We start from the raw sequence: 18,363 nt of genomic DNA, 5'->3' as shown, positions 1-18,363 counted from the left end.
TATCAACGGACATGACACTGAAATAAGCATCAGGGTTCTCTTTTATAAATTCAGATCTCCCTCTCTCTCTCTCTCTGTCTGTCTGTCTCTGTCTATAGATTTATTAATATATATTTCTCTGACGTCCTAAGTGGATGCTGGGGACTCCGTCAGGACCATGGGGATTAGCGGCTCCGCAGGAGACAGGGCACAAAACTAAAGCTTTAGGATCAGGTGGTGTGTACTGGCTCCTCCCCCCATGACCCTCCTCCAAGCCTCAGTTAGGTTTTTGTGCCCGTCCGAGCAGGGTGCAATCTAGGTGGCTCTCTTAAGGAGCTGCTTAGAAAAAGTTTTTAGGTTTATTATTTTCAGTGAGTCCTGCTGGCAACAGGCTCACTGCAATGAGGGACTTAGGGGAGAGAAGTTCAACTCACCTGCGTGCAGGATGGATTGGCTTCTTAGGCTACTGGACACCATTAGCTCCAGAGGGAGTCTGAACACAGGTCTCACCCTGGGGTTCGTCCCGGAGCCGCCCCGCCGACCCCCCTTGCAGATGCTGAAGATTGTAGGTCCAGAAACCGGCGGCAGAAGGCTTTTCAGTCTTCATGAAGGTAGCGCACAGCACTGCAGCTGTGCGCCATTGTTGTCACACACTTCACACCAACGGTCACGGAGGGTGCAGGGCGTTGCTGGGGGCGCCCTGGGCAGCAATGTATAATACCTTATTCTGGCTAAAAATACATCACATATAGCCCCTGGAGGCTATATGGATGTATTTAACCCCTGCCAGGTCTCAGAAAAACGGGAGAAGAAGCCCGCCGAAAAGGGGGCGGGGCCTATTCTCCTCAGCACACAGCGCCATTTTCCCTCACAGAAATGCTGGTGGGAAGGCTCCCAGGCTCTCCCCTGCACTGCACTACAGAAACAGGGTTAAAACAGAGAGGGGGGGCACTTATTTGGCGATATGTATATATATATATATATTAAAATGCTATAAGGGAAAAACACTTATATAAAGGTTGTCCCTGTATAATATAGCGTTTTTGGTGTGTGCTGGCAAACTCTCCCTCTGTCTCCCCAAAGGGCTAGTGGGGTCCTGTCCTCTATCAGAGCATTCCCTGTGTGTGTGCTGTGTGTCGGTACTTGTGTGTCGACATGTATGAGGACGATGTTGGTGAGGAGGCGGAGCAATTGCCGGTAATGGTGATGTCACTCTCTAGGGAGTCGACACCGGAATGGATGGCTTATTTAAGGAATTACGTGATAATGTCAACACGCTGCAAGGTCGGTTGACGACATGAGACGGCCGGCAAACCAATTAGTACCTGTCCAGGCATCTAAAACACCGTCAGGGGCGTTAAAACGTCCTTTTTACCTCAGTCGGTCGACACAGACACGGACACTGACTCCAGTGTCGACGGTGAAGAAACAAACGTATTTTCCTTTAGGGCCACACGTTACTTGTTAAGGGCAATGAAGGAGATGTTACATATTTCTGATACTACAAGTACCACAAAAAAGGGTATTATGTGGAGTGTGAAAAAACTACATGTGGTTTTTCCTGAATCAGATAAATTAAATGAAGTGTGTGATGATGCGTGGGTTTCCCCCGATAGAAAATTATTGGCGGTATACCCTTTCCCGCCAGAAGTTATGGCGCGTTGGGAAACACACCTTAGGGTGGATAAGGCGCTCACACGCTTATAAAAACAAGTGGCGTTACCGTCTCCAGATACGGACGCCCTCAAGGAGCCAACTGATAGGAGGTTGGAAAATATCCTAAAAGTATATACACACATACTGGTGTTATACTGCGACCAGCGATCGCCTCAGCCTGGATGGGCAGCGCTGGGGTGGCTTGGTCGGATTCCCTGACTGGAAATATTGATACCCTTGACAGGGACAGTATTTTATTGACTATAGAGCATTTAAAAGATGCATTTCTATATATGCGAAACTTTGGCATCAAGAGTAAGTGCGATGTCCATATCTGCCAGACGATGTTTATGGACACGACAGTGGTCAGGTGATGCAGATTCCAAACGGCACATGGAAGTATTGCCGTATAAAGGGGAGGAGTTATTTGGGGTCGGTCCATCGGACCTGGTGGCCACGGCAACAGCTAGAAAATCCACCTTTTTTACCCCAAGTCACATCTCAGCAGAAAAAGACAGTCTTTTCAGCCTCAGTCCTTTCGTCCCCATAATATCTGCCCAGGGATAGAGGTAAGGGAAGAAGACTGCAGCAGGCAGCCCATTCCCAGGAACAGAAGCCTTCCACCGCTTCTGCCAAGTCCTCAGCATGACGCTGGGGCCGTAAAAACCGGTGCGGTGGGGGGTCGTCTCAAGAGTTTCAGCACGCAGTGGGCTCACTCGCAAGTGGACCCCTGGATCCTACAAGTAGTATCCCAGGGGTACAGATTGGAAATTCGAGACGTCTCCTCCTCGCAGGTTCCTGAAGTTTGCTTTACCAACGTCTACCTCCGACAGGGAGGCAGTATTGGAAACAATTCACAAGCTGTATTCCCAGCAGGTGATGATCAAAGTACCCCTCCTACAACAAGTAAAGGGGTATTATTCCACACTATATTGTGGTACTGAAGCCAGACGGCTCGGTGAGACCTATTCTAAATGGAGTCACTCAGAGCAGTGATAGCGAACCAGGAAGAAGGGGACTATATGGTGTCCCTGGACATCAAGGATGCTTACCTCCGTGTCCAAAATTGCCCTTCTCACAAAGGGTACCTCAGGTTCGTGGTACAAAACTGTCACTATCAGTTTCAGACGCTGCCGTTTGGATTGTCCACGGCACCCCGGGTCTTTACCAAGGTAATGGCCGAAATGATGATTCTTCTTCAAAGAAAAGGCGTCTTAATTATTCCTTACTTGGACGATCTCCTGATAAGGGCAAGGTCCAGAGAACAGTTGGAGGTCTGAGTAGCACTATCTCAAGTAGTTCTACGACAGCACGGGTGGATTCTAAATATTCCAAAATCGCAGCTGTCTCCGACGACACGTCTGCTGTCCCTAGGGATGATTCTGGACACAGTCCAGAAAAAGGTGTTTCTCCCGGAGGAGAAAGCCAGGGAGTTATCCGAGCTAGTCAGGAACCTCCAAAAACCAGGAAAAGTGTCAGTGCATCATTGCACAAGGGTCCTGTGAAAAATGGTGGCTTCTTACGAAGCGATTCCATTCGGCAGATTTCACGCAAGAACTTTTCAGTGGAATCTGCTGGACAAATGGTCCGGATCGCATCTTCAGATGCATCAGCGGATAACCCTGTCTCCAAGGACAAGGGTGTCTCTTCTGTGGTGGCTGCAGAGTGCTCATCTACTAAAGGGCCACAGTTATGCATTCAGGACTGGGTCCTGGTGACCACGGATTCCAGCTTGAAAGGCTGGGGAGCAGTCACACAGGGAAAAAATTTCCAGGGAGTGTGATCAAGTCTGGGGACTTCTCTCCGCATAAATATACTGGAGCCAAGAGCAATTTACAATGCTCTAAGCTTAGCAAGACCTCTGCTTCAAGGTCAGCCGGTATTGATCCAGTGGGACAACATCACGGCAGTCGCCCACGTAAACAGACAGGGCGGCACAAGAAGCAGGAGGACAATGGCAGAAACTGCAAGGATTCTTCGCTGGGCGGAAAATCATGTGATAGCACTGTCAGCAGTTTTCATTCCGGGAGTGGACAACTGGGAAGCAGACTTCCTCAGCACGACCTCCACCCGGGAGAGTGGGGACTTCATCGAGGAAGTTTTTTCCACATGATTGTGCACCGTTGGGAAAGACCAAAGGTGGACATGATGGCGTCCCGCCTGAACAAAAAACTGGACAGGTATTGCGCCAGGTCAAGAGACCCTCAGGCAATAGCTGTGGACGTTCTGGTAACACCAGGGGTGTACCAGTCGGTGTATGTGTTCCCTCCTCTGCTTCTCATACCAAAGGTACTGAGAATTATAAGACGTAGAGGAGTAAGAACTATACTCGTGGCTCCGGATGGGCCAAGAAGGACTTGGTACCCGGAACTTCAAGAGATGCTCACAGAGGACTCAGGGCCTCTGCCGATAAGAAGGGACTTGTTTCAGCAAGTACCATGTCTGTTCCAAGACTTACCGCGGCTGCGTTTGACGGCATGGCGGTTGAACGCCGGATCCTAAGGGAAAAAGGCATTCCGGAAGAGGTCATTCCTACCCTGGTCAAAGCCAGGAAGGAGGTGACCGCACAACATTATCACCACATGTGGCGGAAATATGTTGCGTGGTGTGAGGCCAGGAAGGCCCCACGAAGAAATTTCAACTCGGTCGATTCCTGCATTTCCTGCAAACAGGAGTGTCTATTGGCCTCAAATTGGGGTCCATTAAGGTTCAAAGTTCGGCCCTGTCGATTTTCTTCCAGAAAGAATTGGCTTCAGTTCCTGAAGTCCAGAAATTTGACAAGGGAGTACTGCATATACAACCCCCTTTTGTGCCTCCAGTGGCACTGTGGGATCTCAACGTAGTCCTGGGATTCCTCAAATCACGTTGGTTTAAACCGCTCAAATCTGTGGATTTGAAATATCTCACATGGAAAGTGACCATGATGTTGGCCCTGGCCTCGGCCAGGCGAGTGTCAGAATTGGCGGCTTTGTCTCACAAAAGCCCATATCTGATTGTCCATTCGGACAGGGCAGAGCTGTGGACTCGTCCCCAGTTTCTCCCTAAGTTGGTGTCAGCGTTTCATCTGAACCAGCTTATTGTGGTACCTGCGGCTACTAGAGACTTGGAGGACTCCAAGTTGCTAGATGTTGTCAGGGCCCTGAAAATATAGATTTCCAGGACGGCTGGAGTCGGGAAAACTGACTTGCTGTTATCCTGTATGCACCCAAAAAACTGGGTGCTCTTGCTTCTAAGCAGACGATTGCTAGTTGAATGTGTAGTACAATTCAACTTGCACATTCTGTGGCAGGACTGCCACAGCCAAAATATATAAATGCCCATTCCACAAGGAAGGTGGGCTCATCTTGGGCGACTGCCCGAGGGGTCTCGGCTTTACAACTTTGCCGAGCTGCTACTTGGTCAGGAGCAAATACGTTTGTAAAATTCTACAAATTTGATACCCTGGCTGAGGAGGACCTGGAGTTCTCTCACTCGGTGCTGCAGAGTCATCCGCACTCTCCCGCCCGTTTGGGAGCTTTGGTATAATCCCCATGGTCCTGACGGAGTCCCCAGCATCCACTTAGGACGTCAGAGAAAATAAGATTTTACTTACCGATAAATCTATTTCTCGTAGTCCGTAGTGGATGCTGGGCGCCCATCCCAAGTGCGGATTGTCTGCAATACTTGTACATAGTTGTTGTTACAAAAAAATCGGGTTGTTATTGTTGTGAGCCGTCTGTTCAGAGGCTCCTACGTTTGTCATACTGTTAACTGGGTTCAGATCATAAGTTATACGGTGTGATTGGTGTGGCTGGTATGAGTCTTACCCGGGATTCAATATCCTTCCTTATTGTGTACGCTCGTCCGGGCACAGTATCCTAACTGAGGCTTGGAGGAGGGTCATGGGGGGAGGAGCCAGTACACACCACCTGATCCTAAAGCTTTAGTTTTGTGCCCTGTCTCCTGCGGAGCCGCTAATCCCCATGGTCCTGACGGAGTCCCCAGCATCCACTACGGACTACGAGAAATAGATTTATCGGTAAGTAAAATCTTATTTATTATTAGGAACCATTATTAGTATCAATCGAACTTGCCTTTTTGATTAAGTGATCCTTTTAAATATGACAAGATCTTATATTTCCTCAAAACTGCCTTTAATCTGCAGTAATTTTGCAAAGAAGTTATCGTGGCTTGCTTCCAATTTTATTTTTCTAGTTGCACTTTTCACTTTCTACTTTATTGGGTAATTGTTCAGATTGGCAAAGGGAAATGCCAACGGTGCATTCCTATCTGGGCAAGTCTTGCAGCTGCCGTGTAATGGATTGATTAAGTATATGTGGTCATAAGCCAGCTGTACAGTAGCCCGCTCTAATTCACTCTCCAGATACTTTATAGAGTATATGGTGCAGAACTGATTGAAACATTTTTTTTTCACTGTCTGCTCCGAGTTATGTGAAAAACATTGGCAGACTTTCTCTTGCAGCACCCAGTTTACAGGAAAGAATTGCTGTTCTGTGGTAATGAAGGAGTTAAACTTTGCCGCGTACTTGTTATATAGCGCAGGATTTCCATATGAGTGCTTGCAAGAGTTTGGCTCCAGAAGGCAGGACTATTAATAGGTTTTCATCAGCTTTGCAGGGCAGGTCTAGTTTCGGAATCTAGCTGACTTAACTGTGCGGAATCATTTTCACCCCTGCTGGATGGGAGATGCTAGTTCCCTTCTTTAGGCATTACTTGTAGGAGCGGAATAATCTTGTGCAATTGTTTTCTGGTATTCATGGACAAACGGTGCCTAAAACATGAATGAAGATACAGGTACGGTAACGTTATCAGATAAATTAGTGCATACGCTATATTCTGTAACGTCAAGACTGAAAGCAGCAGGTGACCAGTCTGATTTCTTACCACATATTGGATATCTGTACATTTTGCGTATATTGTTTATGGAGATGTATAAGTGTGTGTGTAATGTTGGGAGCTTGGAAAGTGTGTAAATGTGTCACATCAATGCCCCGCCCAGTGTCGCTTATGAATCCACCCGTGAATTTAGTTTGCATTTTACATTCTTCCAAAATCCTGTTTGAAGTCTCATTTATTCATTAAATAGTGTGTCATGTATGCAAGTTGCAAGGCTTTTATTACATTGGTAGATGTTGGTCTATAATGTGCCTGCTTTACACCTCATATTCAGTATACTCTTTGTAAATATGGTGTTAACATTTTTAAGAGACAGTAAATGAGTTTGATACAAGTAACCATTCTAGTGTTACCATATGCACTGATGATCTTATTTGTATTCTGCTGCAATAACATTTTTCAGAGTACTGGTTGATCCATTTTTTGTTGTTTTGTTTGTCCTTTTGGCAATTAAATACTTTAGGAAGCATAGTGATCCCTTACACTGAAAAGCTAGTTAAAGGAAAAAAAAGCATATTAAAAGCTTTTCAATTTGATAAGTTTTTATTAGTGTTTAAAAACGTAATTAAACTGCCAATGAGTGTATGGCTAATGGTGTTCCATTAGCATGGGTCTTGAACCTGCGGCCCTCCAGCTGTTGTGGAACTACACATCCCAGCATGTCCCGCCTCAGTTTTGGCATGCCTTAATAGCAAAACTGTGGAAGGGCATGCTGGGATGTGTAGTTCCACAGCAGCTGGAGGGACTGCGGTTTGATGACCCATGTATTAAAGTATAGCCTGACAACTGGTTGTCACCAATTCAGAGGATATGCATGATGAAAATACATTTGATGGGGGGTAATGAAGTTTTGTGGGCACCTTGCTAACCTGCTAATGCCAAATATCTAGTTGGTACCCCATAAATCTCAAATATCTCCTCCCGGAACATGAACGATCACGTTTTGCTCATATTCAGCAATAAAAGCCCTGAAACGCTTGGCTCCCCCAAATCCATTAAATCCCACGTTCACCATACTCTCTCCATGCTACGCCATGCAGCTACCCATGAGTTGACACATTTTGCATCACAACACTAAATTGGGGAACTGGCACTGCATTTTGCAGCTTTAGAACGTACTGTTACTGTTTTATGCACAACCTTTGATTAGTATTATGAGTAGTGTTGCTTGCATGGGCTTATACTTCTGGCATACTCTTTAGTTTACTGGAACTGAGCAGAAAATTAAAATTAGAATCCAGTCTGTTGGCAGATTGCTTATATCAAAATAGCATCCCTGATATCGGAATGTTATATATATATCCAGTCAGCAGAATGCCCTGTGCCAAAACATCTTGTTGAAAAAAAAAAAGGGGTGAATATATGTTTGTGAATGCTATGTCTATATGTAAGGCCGTTGTGGTTATTTGTGACACAGCTGTGGAAGAGATGTTGATGTAGATGGTCACTATGGCATAGCTTATTTTACATATAATCAGGACAGTTGTTGGTGGGAACCTTATCTTCTGCAGTTGTTCCCTGTAAATTGCTTTTTACAACATGGCTTCCAAGTTACCATGGCTGAACAAATCGTTTTGATATTCTACTAATTCCTATGCTATGTATGCAAATCTCTAACCATTGTGTCATCGCATGGTTGGCCAAGCTTCTTTGTTTGTTATGCAACATTTACAAGCTTTTAAACATAAGTATTTGATACACATTGTAAAGTATTTTTGTTTTGTTTGTTTAAGGCCTGTTCATACTAATTATTCTCTATTTAACTGGTCTCTTAATTGCAAAGGCTAAATTGTTAGGGTTTATTGAATATTTTGCAAACAAGTGTGTGAATGCGTCCTTCACGAAGGGCCAGATTTAGAGTGTTTCATAAAACGGTGGCTTCCAGCGATCAGAAATTTATCTGCCTGTATTCAGAGTCGGCTGCATCTGTATAGGTTGGGTATAGGATCCTGGTGCTTACCATGCTGGCGATCAGAAGACCAACAGAAACATGCCAATTGTCAGGATCCTGACACCCGGTGGGTAAGTATACTAACCCTAACACTCCCTACTTGCAGCCTAACCATAACCTACCCCCTAGTGCCTAACACTAAGCCCCGCCCCCACATTGTGAGTGGTGGTCTTTTCAACAGTGTTAGGATTCCAGCACCGGTATCACGATTGTCGACATCCCAGTTGCAGGGATGCCAACTACATCCCATCTGTACAGCCCCACAGCCCTCTGTAAGAGCAGCTGTCGCACTATTATCTGTGCTTGCACCATTGTTCAGGAGATACTTCTGAAGTTAGACTGCACTCTCCATACACCCACCTCTGAATAGCCTGCAAATCAATCTAAACACCCACAGAGCACTTCTCATTTGTGCAAACGCTCTGTTGCCACCCAGTAACAGCCACTCAGCCACAAGTGAAATGCCACAGAGATCATCACAACTCTGAATTGGTGATGCAATAAGGCACTACTATCTGTTATACAAATTACTGTTTTTCAACATACTGCAAACTTAAACTGGGATTCTTAACCAAAATGGAAACGCTTAATGTAAAATCTAATAACTGTAAACTAAAATGGTTTTTCAATAGCTAGCAGAACAGCCCCCCAGATGAGGCAGCTATGCCTGCCTATATGCAGCCCATTGTGCAGTCCCGCTGAATCCGCTAAAGATCGGAAGTACCTGTAATACATTGTTACATTAACCGTTCTCTCTAGAATGTTTCATCTTCTGGAAGTAAGTTGCATCCTGTACATTAAACTTCTTTAGCATCCTGATTTTGGAGTACTTTTGAAATTTAAAACCTGATCTGAAACTTGGTTTAGATCCAAAAACAAATCTTTGAATTGCTGAATCCCTAGCTCTGAAATAAGTAATAAAGTTGTAGTGTTTGTTATGTACACTAAAATGATGAAGCAGTTTACATACCCTGTCAGACACACTGCTGCTTGCTCCAGCCTGTACGGTAAAGGATCTCCCCATGTCTGTAGAGACCCTATGCAGGACTCTGGCCTCTCTCAGCACTATAATGTGTACACCGAGCCTCCTTACACTGTGCATGCACAGTAAAACAATTTGGAGGTTTCAATTGAATTGCACTTGTGGACCAGCACGCCTGTAGAAGTGGATTAGGGGATGTACGTGTACAACTCCAGACATTAAGGCTGGGCCCATGTAAGTGGTTGTAGTTATGTGACTGCCGGTCAGGAGACTGCCGGTTACAATACCTCCCGCTCACAATCCCGACTGTTGGCATGCCGACCAACCGGGACTATTCCCGCTCTGTGAGTGTCCACGACACCCATAGAGTAGGAATATTTATTACAAGTTATTTATATAGTGCACACACATTCCGCAGCGCTTTACAGAGAATATTTGGCCATTCACAACAGTCCCTGCCCCAGTGGAGATTCCAATCTATTTTTCCCTACCACATGTACACGCACACACATACAGGCTAGGGATCCAATGAACCTACCAGTATATTTTTAGATTGTGGAAGGAAACCCACGCAAGTACAAGAGACTATACAAACTCCACACAGTTAGGGCCATGGTGGGAATCGAACCCATGACCTCAGTGCTGTGAGGCAGTAATGCTAACCATTACACCATCCGTGCTTCCCTTACGGAGTAAAACCCATGGCGACCGCAGTTCGCCACCGCGCCCGCATCGTGTGGTGAGCAGCCTGGAGTGTCATTTGTAGTGTTTTGTCCCCTGACCATAGCTGAAACCAGTCCATGCTGTGAACATTGGTGTTTGGTACAATTGGAGGGCAATGGTATTATCTAGCTACACTGATAAGAACACACTTTTGTTTACTATGTTTACATTGGGGGTATTGCAGTTACTGTACCTGGTGTGCGCTCCTATGCTGTTCATTGCAGTATATTATGGCCCCTTCAAACTAGGTTTACTATCTGATTCTCACATAGAGCAGTCAGACTGTGCCCCTTGGACAGCTAGAAGTGACCTCACTGATACTTAAGGTTATTATTATTATTGTCCTTTATTTATATGGCGCCATAAGGGATCCGCAGCGCCCATTACACAGTACATAATCAAATGAGCAAACAAGAAAACAGCACTTACATTTTAAGACAATATAGGACAGATATAGAAAATCAGGGCTTAGTTGCCATCAAAGGGAGTATGGAGTATAAGATTGTGTAAGTAAGAAAAGGAAAGGCACATGAGGAAAGAAGTCCCTGCTCTTGCGAGCTTACAATCTAAAAGGTGTGGTGCTAACAGACCGGGGTGACACAGAAGGGGTAGACAGTGAGCATAGACAAGAGGGTTAGGAGGAGAGTTGGCTGGGTTTGGTGAAGAAGTGGGTCTTGAGTGCCCGTTTAAAGTTTTGTAGAGAGTCGGATGGGGAGAGGTAGAGCATTCCAGAGATGGGGAGCAGCACGTGCAAAATGTTGTAGGTAGGAGTGGGAGGAGGTAATCAGTTGGCAGGAGAGACGGCATACATTAGCAGAGCAAAAAGGACGGGTGGGAATGTAAAGAGAGATAAGGGCAGAGATGTAAGAGGGAGAAGAGTGGGTGAGGGCTTTGTAGGTGAGTGTGAGAAGCTTGAATTGGATTCTGAATGGGAAGGGTAGCCAGTGAAGGTCCTGCAAGAGAGGGGATGTGGATGTAGTATGTATGTTTGGTGAGGAAGATGAGACGGGCAGCAGCATAGAGGATAGATTGGAGTGGATAGAGGCATTTTTGAGGGAGGCAAGATAGGAGGAGATTGCAGTTGTCCAATCTGGAGATGACCAGTGAGTGGATGAGGGTCTTAGTAGTGTCCTGGGTGAGAAAGGGTCTGATCCTGGAGATGTTTTTGAGATGGAAATGGCAGGTTTGTGAGAGGTACTGAATGTGTGGTTTGAAGGAGAGAAAGGAGTCGAGGATTACTCCAAAACATCGCACTTTGGGCTAGAGGAGATAGTTGTGCCATCAATGGATAATGAAATTGTGGGAGGTTAGGTTATGCGGGAGGGAGGGTGATCAGCTCCGTCTTAGACATGTTAAGTTTAAGAAAGTTCTGGGACATCCAGGAGGAGATAGCAGAGAGACAGGCAGAGATACGAGTGAGGAGAGCAGGGGAGAGGTCAGGGGAGGAAAGGTAGATTTGAGTATAGTCAGTGTAGAGATGATATTTTAAGTAAAAAGAGCCAATGAGCTCACCTAATGAGGATGCGTAGAGAGAGAAAAGGAGAGGCCCAAGAACAGAACCTCGGGGGACACCTACTGGTAGAGGAACTGGGGGGGGAGGTGGAGTCATGAGAGGACACAGAGAAGGAACGGTCAGAAAGGTAGGAGGACAGCCAGGAGAGAGCAGTATCACGTAAACCAAGTGAGTAAAGGATTTGCAGGAGGAGAGGGTGGTCTACAGTGTCAAAAGCGGCAGAGAGGTCAAGGAGAATGAGCAGAGAATAGTGGCAAAAGCAGCAAGGAGGTCAGTGCAGACTTTCGTGAGGGCCGTTTCAGTGGAGTGCTGAGGATGGAAACCAGACTGGAAAGGGTCAAGCAGTGAGTGGAAAGAAAGAAAGACAGTGAGGTGGTTGTAGACAATATGCTCAAAGAGTTTGGAGGCAAAAGGGAGAAGAGAGATGGGTCGGTAGTTGGAGAGATTGGTTGGATCAAGGGTAGGTTTTTTAAGAATAGGGGAGACAAGTGCATGCTTGAAGGCAGAAGGGACAGTGCCTGATGAGTGACAGATTGAGTAGATTGGCAAGATGGGAACAGGCAGAACAAGAGAGAAAGCGGAGAAGGCGGGAGGGAATAGGGTCAAGTGGGTAGGTGGAGGTGGGTGAGGACCATGACTTCCTCTCCAGATACAGGGATGAAAAATGTCAGTTGGTAGGAGGGAAGGAGAGGGGGGGGTGGATTATCGGGAAATGGAGGAGGGGGGTTGCTCAGGTTCTGGTGGGATGTTATGTCCAGACGAATGGAGTCGATTTTGGATGTGAAGTAGGTGACAAAGTCGAGCAGAAAGTGAAGAGGGGAGTTAAGGTGGGGGTGGGCAGAGGAGCGAGTTGACTGGCAAAGAGGCATCGGGGGTTTGAGGATTGGGAGGAGATGAGGTTTTTTAAGTAAGATTGTTTAGAGAGGGTAAGGGCAACAAAGTAGGATGAGAGCATAAATTTGTAGTGTAGGAAGTTGGCCTTAGAGCGTGATTTCCTCCACTGTCGCTCAGCAGTACGTGAGCATTTTTGCAGATATCTGGTGCATTTGGTGTGCCAGGATTGAGATGTCGATCTGCGAGGGTGAATTGTGGTTGGTGGGGCGACAGTCAAGAGCAGAGGTAAGGGATACATTGTATAGGGAAGTAGCTTGTTCAGGGCAGAAAAGAGAGAATAGGAGATAGCAGGGAAGTGGTGTCAATAGCCTCAATGTTACGCTTTGTGATGGTAGTCTTAGGTGGTAAAGATGGAGAAGCAGATAGAGAGGTTAAAAGTGAGCAGGTGATGGTCAGAGGGGGAACAGGGAGTTGGAGAAATCAGAAAGATCACAACGATGAGTGAAGACCAGATCCAGTGAGCTTCCACTCACATGGGAGGGGGAGGAGGTCCACTGGGAGAGCCCAAGAGAAGAGGTGAGGTTAAGGAGTTTAGAGGCAGGTGTTTTTGTGGTGTTCTCTATAGGGATGTTGAAATCACCTAGAATATTGGAGGGGATGTCAGAAGAGATGAAATGAGGAAGCCAGGAAGCAAAGATGTCAAGGAATTTGGAGGGCATGCCAGGGGGGCGGTAAATGACAGCCACTCGAAGATGAACAGGTTGGAAGAGGCGTATGGCATGGACCTCAAATATAGGTTAGGCCAATTCACTAGATTGTAGAGTAAGGACCTCTGCTCCAGGAAATATTTTGTAATTGTTTCTTTCAGGGTTAGAAAAAAAACTTTTTTTTTTTCTTTTTTTTTGTAAAAAAAAGAAACCGACAAAAATAAAAAATGCTTGGAGGCATGCTAGACATAATCACAGATAAATGCCTTTTTTTTTTTTTGGCCCTATGTGTTCCTATGTGTTTTTCGCTAGGAAAAGAGCTTTAATTGAATTGCCCAAAAAACACTATCAATTAAGCAAATTGTGATTAAACCCACTTTTTGCAGGAAAAATTAACGGGCTCAATTGGCACCCCCTAGACATACCAATTTTTGTTAGTGGAGTTGCTTGTCACTTTACCTGTCAGTATAAAACTGTTTACAAATGGCAGACGTGAGAACAATGTGTTCTTATTGCAGCTCTTGTAAATTGGATGTGGAAGCATAATGAGTAAGCCCCTTACGGACTCATTGTTTTGGGCATTTATTTTTCTGGTCTAAATGGGAAAGTATAAATGCCCAAAGAATTGTCGGGACTCAATTGTATTTGGCCGCCAATGCATATCGCTATGTCGCGCCCAAACAATGCTTAGCTGTGTAAAATGGCTAAACCTGTCAAGTCCTGCTTTGGGCGTCCAGAAGACCCCACATAGTACTTCTCATTTGTGCGTTTGGATGCCGAAAATGTAGACTTAGTGCACATTTCTTCTCACAGCTCAGGAGGGTGCAAAAAGATCTGTAAACCCCGTGGCATCTAAATGATGCAACCTTTTAATTGTTCTGTTTTGTGTTCGCCAGTGGTAGTTGTGGGTTAAAATAATTGAATCAGGTCCCTTAGAGTCATAGGGACCCTTTTTGTAACATGGGGACTTGGAACAGAGAAGTTTCTGCACTTGGACCCATAAGAGCAAATAAGAAAAACATTATGGAGAGATCATACAGCAGTTGGTTAATTGCTTTATTTAACTGGAGTACTCGTTTAAAACAGTCTGACTGCACATATACTTTGTATCTATAGTTTACCAGCTGAAAGAGTAACTGAAAACTAAACCTCTTTGGATGCTGTCAGATTGCGGAATTTCTTGAATGAATCGTGTACAGTTTTCCTGGTATAATTCTACAAGTTTAATGTACGTTACTTCATACGTTGAATACTTAGCCTTTGGCAAATGATACATTGATGTCTGTTACAGTTGTCTGATGAAAGAAAAGCATTGTCTACATTATGAATTGTGCTGTACAAACAGTTCTCTTGTAGGTTTTAGCTCTGTGGGAACTGTCATACTGCCACATATGGTTCATAGTTTTACTGAGCTGGTGGTGAAAATCTTCGTATAATGTTAATCTGCATTGTAATGTAAAATCATTCATCCCTAAAACTGCCTTTGATGTGTATATACCATTTAAGGGGTTTTCTTAAGGAAGCAGCCAGACTTCTGTTTTCAGGAACAATACACATGCTGTCATAATACAGTGTGCCTGATTCTGAGTTGCAGACAGTGCAGTCGCAATTCTGATTGCCTCCAATGATCGGAAGTCTTATACAAATACCTGCCGTGTTCTCAGTCGCGTGCATTTGTGCGACAGTACCACCCCTCCGCATTGCAAGAACAGCCATCATAACTATTGACTGCATTTACACCTAACCCATACTCCATACATGCACGCAACTCTGAATAGGTCGCAACTTCACTATACGCCCTTGGGAAGCTACTCTTGCGAGTGAACACCCTATTGGCACCCAGTAATGACCATCTTGCTGTTGCTGAGATGCGTGCAACTCAATCGTTCAGATGCTCTCAAGTTGCATGTGTCGGCTGTGACATATGCGCAGATTGCTAAACATTGTGAGATGCACCGAATTCCGACACAATGGACCTAATTCAGACATGATAGAAGCAGCAAATTTGTTCTCTAATGGGCAAAACCATGTGCAGTGCAGGTGGGGCAGGTATAACCTGTGCACAGAAAGTTAGATTTGGGTGGGGTGTATTCAATGCAGTGTAAAAATAAAGCAGCCAGTATTTACCCTGCACAAAATAACCCACCCAAATCAAAGTCTCTCTGCACAGGTTATATCTGCCCCACCTGCAGTGCACATGGTTTTGCCTATTAGAGAACAAATTTTCTGCTGCGATCAGGCCTGAATTAGGCCCAATATTTCTATTATTCCCAAATTCTGTTTTTTTCTTCTTTTTTTAAAGCACTGGTCAACAGACTCGTACTCCTCTTCTGGCACACAACTTTTTTGTAAACATTCGGTATATAGATCGGTTCTATGGTCCATTTTTATCAGGTGCAAGTTTAATGGTAATGTTTTTAAAAAGCAGAAATGTATTGTCAACCCCCACCCTTTATGGGAAATGTACAAAAATGAGAAATATACAGCCATTATTAGAACTGAATTTATATTATAACGTCAATTGAATGTTTTTTTTGTTTTTGTTTTTTTAAATTTTCTCTTTTTTATTGCTTTCAAACAGACTTAAAACATGGTGGTAAGAATGGGAAGAAGGGGGGCCTCTCCGGTAGCTCGTTCTTCACCTGGTTCATGGTGATCGCTCTCCTGGGAGTATGGACATCGGTGGCTGTGGTGTGGTTTGACCTTGTAGACTATGAAGACGTTCTTGGTAAGGATTGTGCTTAATGTCTGTCTTGTACATTGTCATTATTAGGATTGCAATAAAATCTGTTGCATGAATGTGCCATCATATTTATGCATGTTAACCTATTTAGTTTTTGTAGAGGATATTTATAGCTTTTCCGTTGCTGCATCTCTATTGTTTTACTTATTGAGGTTCCTTAAACTGACAGCGTTCTGACTTACCTCAGGTTGTGTAAGATAGGTCAGCCAATTATATTTCAAATTTAAATACTTGTAAGGGAAAACATTTTAAGGTATAGGTGCATATTTTGTCATAAACACTATAGTGATAGTGTTAGCATTTTTGGAACATGCACTAGGCATGTTCATGAGAATGGGGCCCCTATTGGTATGCATGCATATTCAGTATTAGACGGTAAAACGTGTAGTAAACCAAGGCATAAAAATGTACAGATTTTTGCAAAACTATAATAGAATTTTAAATAATTAAAAAAAAATGTATGTACAGTTTCACTCAGTGCAGGTAGGATTTTCTAAATAATCCTGTATTTTTATCACACATGCAGCGAAGGCAAAGGATTTCCGATATAACTTGTCAGAGGTTCTTCAAGGTAGGATTCCTTGGTAAAAAAAACAAAAACTCTAAAATAGTCTCATCTTTTTTTTTTTTTTTTTTTTTTTTTCCATTTCCTTTTTTTTTTATCTTGAAAAAAAGCCTTTATTTTTTTTTACTTCTGTATACTGCCCTACCTAAGTAACATTTTCATTTTTCATCCTTTATCTAACAAAACTGGGGCAAAAGTATAATAAGCTTTTTCTTTTTTAACATTATATGGGTGTATTCGATTCTTGTCGGAAACTGCCGACCGTTTTAGGTCTGAAGGGGTTCCGACCTATTCAGTGACTACTTTTTTTTAATTTTTTTATTCCGACAAGTCAGGAATTCCTGACTTGTCGGAATACATGTGTACTGTCTGAAGCGCAGCCAAACCCGACAGCTTGAAGTCCTGTTTCCGCCATTGTCAGCCCGACTTTACGAAAAAGTCGGATTGGCATTGTTGGGAACGGGCCAAACCTGTTGAGTTTGGCCGATTATTGAATACTCACATGTTGCATCCTTTCCGTCGGAAAGGATCCGACATGAATTGACTATACCCCATAAAGTTATTACAAAACTCTGTACCGTATTCCAAATATCACTTTTCTTTTTGGTACCCTTATTAAGCCTTTAAAGCAGCAATGCTTTTTGTCAGTTGACACTCCAGCTGTCGCTGCCTCTTGTGTATACTGCCAGCTAAAATGACAATACTGCTACCAGAGCTAGATATACAGTAAGAAGATTAAAAAAAAAATAAACCCCAGGAAGCCACTGACTTCAGAATTTCATCAGGGAGTTTTCTGTTGTTTGGTTAGCAGTTATCTTATCGTAGTGGAACTCAAACACTTTTTGCAGCTTACATTTTATTTTGTACATGGTACTTATTTGCAGAATTAAAATTCCTTTCCCTTGATGGCATTACTACAGTAAGTGGTGTTTTTCTGGACAGACCTGTCCCGTGATTTTCCATCCTATCTTATATAACCAAGTTTTCATTAGTATTGGAACACTGTATTATAATATAGCTACTGTCATATACGGCAGATGTGTATTGGATGCAAACATGTCAGTCTCTTTCTTCAAATTTTACTGGGGGTTATTAAAACTGGTTAATATTGTTATCTGTGAGCATGCTGCCAGGTCAGTGGGCCTGTTACCATAGAACGAATGCTGCTTCAGTGAGGTGTTATGTGCTGTATAGGTAAGGAAAAAGTTTTCACCCAAAAGTGCAATTCTTGCAAAAATGTGACTTGTAATATAATTAAATCCCTATTTTTTTTTTTTTAACTTAATTTTGCTACACCTCATCAGAAAATAAATAAATTGATCTTTAATTACTCTTTCTGCTAGTTCTCTGGCGCGGAGTTCTCTAATTTCACTGCCAGGTGTAAACCTTTTTATAGATTGTAAAACCTCATCTAACTAGCAATTACGTGCCTTCAGTTATCTAAATCCTTACCTGTATTCTAATGAATAGTAATAAACTACACATTTTATTAATGGCAGTATAATCTGCTATGTACACCTGTATGAGTGTTTACTTCCTTGCAGGGAACTCTACTATAAATGTATTTAAGGCACAAAGGCTCGTGAATCAGTATTATAACCCTGTGGGAGCACAGAATGTCCAAGGGATTATCAGCCATTCTACATGGCTAAAGGCTTTTATTGATGCCATTCATAATAATAGGTTATAATCTCTTCTCCTTTATAGTTCAGGTGAGCAAGGACGCAAATGTGGGCGTTTCGTATAGCAGATTTATTCAGTCTATGCTTTCAGGAAACATGGCATATACAATGTACAGCTCAGCAATTTCAAAA

General features: G+C 43.8%; 1 protein-coding gene across 1 annotated transcript in view; it reads left to right on the top strand.

Moving 5' to 3' along the window:
- ASPH (aspartate beta-hydroxylase) overlaps positions 1–18,363 on the top strand; it is a 452,693-nt gene that overhangs the window by 85,493 nt on the left and 348,837 nt on the right. The window contains exon 2 of the mRNA XM_063925233.1: positions 15,823–15,969. Coding sequence (XP_063781303.1) covers positions 15,823–15,969 — 147 coding nt within the window. The remainder of the gene's footprint in view (positions 1–15,822; positions 15,970–18,363) is intronic.

This window comes from Pseudophryne corroboree, chromosome 5 (genome assembly GCF_028390025.1).
Source record: "Pseudophryne corroboree isolate aPseCor3 chromosome 5, aPseCor3.hap2, whole genome shotgun sequence".
Lineage (NCBI taxonomy): Eukaryota > Metazoa > Chordata > Amphibia > Anura > Myobatrachidae > Pseudophryne > Pseudophryne corroboree.
The sequence above is the reverse complement of the archived record's forward strand: the minus strand, read 5'-3'. Positions and strand labels throughout refer to the sequence as shown.